Source organism: Sinocyclocheilus grahami, unplaced genomic scaffold, assembly GCF_001515645.1.
Source record: "Sinocyclocheilus grahami isolate Dianchi unplaced genomic scaffold, SAMN03320097.WGS_v1.1 scaffold678.1, whole genome shotgun sequence".
Classification (NCBI taxonomy): domain Eukaryota; kingdom Metazoa; phylum Chordata; class Actinopteri; order Cypriniformes; family Cyprinidae; genus Sinocyclocheilus; species Sinocyclocheilus grahami.
In genome coordinates, this window is record NW_015505857.1 from 241,698 (window position 1) to 246,771 (window position 5,074).

Consider the following 5,074-nt stretch of genomic DNA (forward strand, 5'->3'; position numbering starts at 1 on the left):
GTGTGTGTGAGTGAGTGAGTGAGTGTGCGAGTGAGAGAGTGAGAATGTGAGTGCGTGTGTGTGTGGGGTGTGTGTGAGTGAGTGAGTGAGTGTGTGTATGTGTGTGTGTGAGTGAGTGAGTGAGTGTGTGGGGTGTGTGTGAGTGAGTGAGTGAGTGAGTGTGTGTGTGTATGTGTGTGTGTGAGTGAGTGTGCGTGTGAGTGTGTGCGTGTGTGAGTGAGTGTGTGTATGTGCGCGAGTGAGACGGAGCTGCTGACCTTCAGTGCGTGTGCAGTGTGTGTCGCTGAAGACACTGATCTTGTTATAGAAGTCGTAGCGGCTCTGGACTCTCACACAGTACCACGTCTGTCTGTCCAGATCCGTCAGCATCACCACATTGTTCTCCGTCTGCAGGACTTTAGCCTTCTGCAGGGACAGTCAGAGCAGGAAATTATGTCACTCAGCAATGCCATCTATACAGTAACACTGCATTTAAACACACTAGTGACGGCTGTAAAACAAGAAGGTCTGTTAACACGAGTAAATTCTGAATTAACAACGAACTACACTCATTACACATGACCTGATGTGAACATATTTTGTATTGTGGCACTTATGATATAATGAAGCTTCTCTCCAGTCAAACATTGATAATGCTCATCAAATGACGCTACGCTACAATCAACCATCACACAGCACTGCGGGAACAGAAACTGCTGTAGGACATAACCTCAGACTAGTGTGAGAATCACTCATCAACTTAACACACACTTACTGAAAACAGCAAATATCTAAATCATCATCACTACTATTATGATGAACAAAAATACAAACTAGAATTTCTAAAGTAACTAAACGAAACATTAAAATGTAGAAACTATTTCTTCTCCCTTTTACATATTTCAAAAGTCCCAGAATTTTATTTAGAGCTTTTAAAAAAGAAGAGTTCCCGGAGCCCAGTGTTTAATTAGAAGCACTTTGAGAGGGAAGAATGTGGTTGGAGATCAGAAACCACCATCTTTCTACATCTTTCAGTCTCAGAAATGCTGCTGTTTCACAGCTTCTGCTAGTCCTCAGCAGATGCCTCGTTCAGACGGTATTCATGCAGCCGCTGCTGAACCGAGCGAGAGCACAGATACCTCGGGCTCCTCAGAGCGCCTCCAGTACTGGATGAGGTATCTCAGATTGTTGTCCAGCAGTGTTTTCATGGACTGGTTAGAGCTGGTCACAGGGTCAGTGATGATGACCTCTAGATGTCCTTTAACAGACCTCAGCCTCACGCTGGAAGGAGGACCTAAAGCAGCTGAGAGCAGAGGAAAAGAGCCGGCGTCAGCAGCAGAATCAAAGCCAGCGCCAGGAACAGACAGACAGACAGACAGCTGGATCACCGTGTTTATCAGGACAGAATCTGATCTGGACCCAGCCGGAGGACCGCTGAGACGTGTTGGCCCGCACACGCAGCAGATACAAGGCCAGGTAATGCAGTTCAGCTCCAGTGAAATCACAGCGATGCTCCAGAACACTGACACACATCGACGTCCAGTACTTCTCATGACTGGACTTCCGGGAGAGACGTTCCCTGTTGGAGGAACAGATCTGTCAGTCAAGCAGTGCTTCCCCAGCCTGCTCCTGAAGCCCAAACACGCCTGATTCAGCTCATCAGCAGAGCCTCAGAGACTGAACAGATAACAGAGGCGTGCTAGAGGAGATGGGAACAGGCTTGAGAACCACAACAAAACAAATGCACACCATGGAGAACAGTGAGAATAAAAACAAAACATCTGCACAGATCACGATAATGAGACTTCTGGAGGAAAAGATTGTCGATATTCAAGAAACATTGTAGGCTGAATATACAGTAATTTATAAATATAATTAATATAACATTATGCTAAATACATATGTGTCCCTGCAGCACAAAAGCAGTGTTAAGTCGCTGGGGGATATTTGTAGCAATAGCCAACAATACATTGTATGGGTCACAATTATACATTTCTCTTTTATGACAAAAATCATTAGGATATTAAGTAAAGATCATGTTCCATGAAGATATTTTGTGAATCTCCTACCGTAAATATATCAAAACTTAATGTTTGATTAGTAATATGCATTGCTAAGAACTTCATTTGAACAACTTTAAAGATGATTTCAGGAGATTCCAGATTTTCAAATAGTTGTATCTCAGCCAAATATTGTCCTATCCTAACAAACCATACATCAATGGAAAGCTTATTTATTCAGCTTCAGATGATGTATACATCTCAATTTTGAAAAATTGACCCTTATGACTGGTTTTGTGCTCCAGGTTCACAGTTGAGCTGATTCAGTCACATAGGTCACGTGCATATGAAGGCTCTTACGCTAGATACTGCGCAGTGAAGGTGACCGTCTGGTTGACGGCGCTCTCGTGAGGCCAGTCCCACCGCAGCACGTAACGAGTGTTGAGTGAGTCCATGCTGACGTTATCAGGACACCTCAGATCTGCAAACCCTGTCAGACACACACATGCATTTACACCTCCATATGAGCACACAAACACTCACTTCTCCAGTCTGATATCTGCACTGAGTTACAGGCCAATACAATGTTCAACCTGAATGCAAGCGTTTTCACATCTGAGAACACATCTGCACGCAACTGGTGCAATTGACCTATCGGTAAGCCCCTCCCCTCGAACGCAGATGAGCCAATGGCAGTCGAGTATCAGTTGCATGGGGAGCTGAACTCGGACATCTGTAGGTTTCAGCGGCATAGAGAAACACTGGAAGATCCGAAGCTTGCATCAGTTTAATAGTGTTTATGCTACAGAAATGGAGAAACGATGTGCCTGGGGTACTTGTAACAGTGATTCCAGGCATCCTGAGAGAACAGGCAATTGGATTTATTTTATTATATTTCCTAAACCCAAACAAAATGGAGCAAAATGTCCCATAGCATTCACCCCCAATCCCAATGAAGACACAAACGTTCATTTTCTGGTTGTCATACTCTCATTAAGTTACACTTTTCATCTGCTCAAGCAGAACGTTAATGTCATCTTGTGCTTCAGCAAGGTATCTCTGGCTTAACGTTAAAGTTAGTGAGTCCACACAAACCTAAATAGCGGACTGTTCTCACGTCTTGTACAGTGTAGGGCAAAAACACATAAACGAAGGTCTACATATCACTGTCTCTTCATATTGGTTAAATGTAAAGTAATTTAATCGTACCCTGCGATACATGAACAGTGTTGATCCGGGATGTTGTTATCTGCGATCGTGACGAACGTAACATGAGGCTTCTCCCGCTTGCATTGTGATCTGTAAACCCTCGCTTTCAAATTAATACCCACAATATTTGTTTTTAAATCTTTTATATATCCTTCCATGGCATATTCAAGTCCCACTTGAATGGTGGTCCTTCTGTGTCCAAAATTTATCCAAAAGATATAGGGACAAGCTTTTCACACTGACCGCTCTCATTGTGAGACAGTGAGCAGCTCCGCCTGCTTGTCCGAGGTAGCAACAGTAACTAAGGGGGGCGGGGCTTACCGATAGATCAATTCTACACTGCACAAAACGAATCATGGCTCAGGTACATGTGCAGCGTAAGTGTCGCTCACAGAGTGTTTGCAGGGTTGAGCACTATATCCAACACAGGCATGTCTGTTGAGCCATCAGTGCAATCGGCCAATCAGAATCATCGAGTTTCGATGGCATTCTCATTCCATCTTACCTGCAAGCACAGCGCTGCTTTGATTACTGCGGTTACCGGGGAAACCACTATATTCTGCCGCTCCAACAGCGCCACCTGCTGGCAGAGAATCAAGGTGCATTTTCAATAAGCCCGTCTGCTGTTCTTGTTCAGACCAGTGCAGTTGTAAATGTAAAATAAGTTCATGTGCCTTCTAAAAGTCTAAACAATTAAGACAGTAAGATATATGCTTATGCTTTAATTTAATGTAATAATTTATACATTTCACTCATCTCTTTTCTTAAAAATGGTTTAAAGGCTGAAATGTGATGTTTATCATTTTATAAGACTTTTCGTTTTTGTGAAAACCTGTATCTGAACTGTAAATCATGCTTTTTACAGTCATTTTATGGTTTAAAGGGATAGTTCATCTTCAGTTGCTGGTCTCCATTGACTTCCAAAGTATGGAAAAACAAACAAAAGAAAACCACTTTGCAAGTCATTGGGGACTGATACCATAGACCGTGACCTGCTCCGCACATACAAGCTTTAGTTTTATTTGTGCAGGTCTTAAAGACATGGAGATATTTTTGTTGCATTATTCCAAATAAATAGATTATGATCCACAAATAAAGGTTAAAGAGATTAACAAGAAATAATCATATTCACAAATAAACAGAATGAGATCCACAAGTAAATATCAGAGTTTCACAAACATGAATTAACTTCACAAATAAATAAAATGAGATTTGCAAATAGAAAACATTCACAACTATATTATATACTACAAACACAGGTTGCCTGGCATTTATTTGTGACTAGCGTCCTGTGCATTTGTGGGTTCTGAAACATTTCTAGCGTCGCTGATGATCCACAAATGCGTGACTCCACCCACCGTCTGCTCAAGCCAATCAGATAACAGTCACCTTCGCTGACCAATCGCAGCACATTCTACAATCAGGTGTTTTGCTTTACAATCAGGGCGGTCTCGTCCTGAAATAACATCGTTCATTTGCATTGGGTCAAACAGGAAATATAAGGGCCATAAAAAATTGGTGCAGTAAAATTAGATTTCGTTGGACCATTAGACTGTGTATCAAGCCAAGCCACAGTGTTATATTTTATGAGCCTTTGCAGGCCGGGAAACCTCCCACTCATCCAGGCCATCCTATACAGCAGGGGTGTCCAAACTCGGTCCAGGAGGGCCACTGCCCGGATGAGTTTAGCTCCAGCTTTCCTCAACACACCTGCCTGCAGGTGTCTAGTATGCCTCGTAAGGTCTTGGTTAGCTGGGTCAGGTGTGTTTGATTAGGGCTGGAGCTGAACTCTCCTGGACAGTGGGCCTCCAGGACTGAGTTTGGACACTCCTGCTATACACCCACAACAGTTTTTCAAACTACAGACAGCCCTATTATTTGTATGG

General features: G+C 43.0%; 1 protein-coding gene across 1 annotated transcript in view; it reads right to left on the reverse strand.

Annotated features, from left to right (window-relative positions):
• Positions 1-5,074, reverse strand: part of LOC107559201 (interferon alpha/beta receptor 1b-like) — a gene marked incomplete at its 5' end in the record, with an annotated part of 21,668 nt that overhangs the window by 11,326 nt on the left and 5,268 nt on the right. Inside the window, 5 exons of the mRNA XM_016242957.1 lie at positions 258-405; positions 1,119-1,282; positions 1,368-1,558; positions 2,340-2,469; positions 3,694-3,780. Coding sequence (XP_016098443.1) covers positions 258-405; positions 1,119-1,282; positions 1,368-1,558; positions 2,340-2,469; positions 3,694-3,780 — 720 coding nt within the window. The remainder of the gene's footprint in view (positions 1-257; positions 406-1,118; positions 1,283-1,367; positions 1,559-2,339; positions 2,470-3,693; positions 3,781-5,074) is intronic.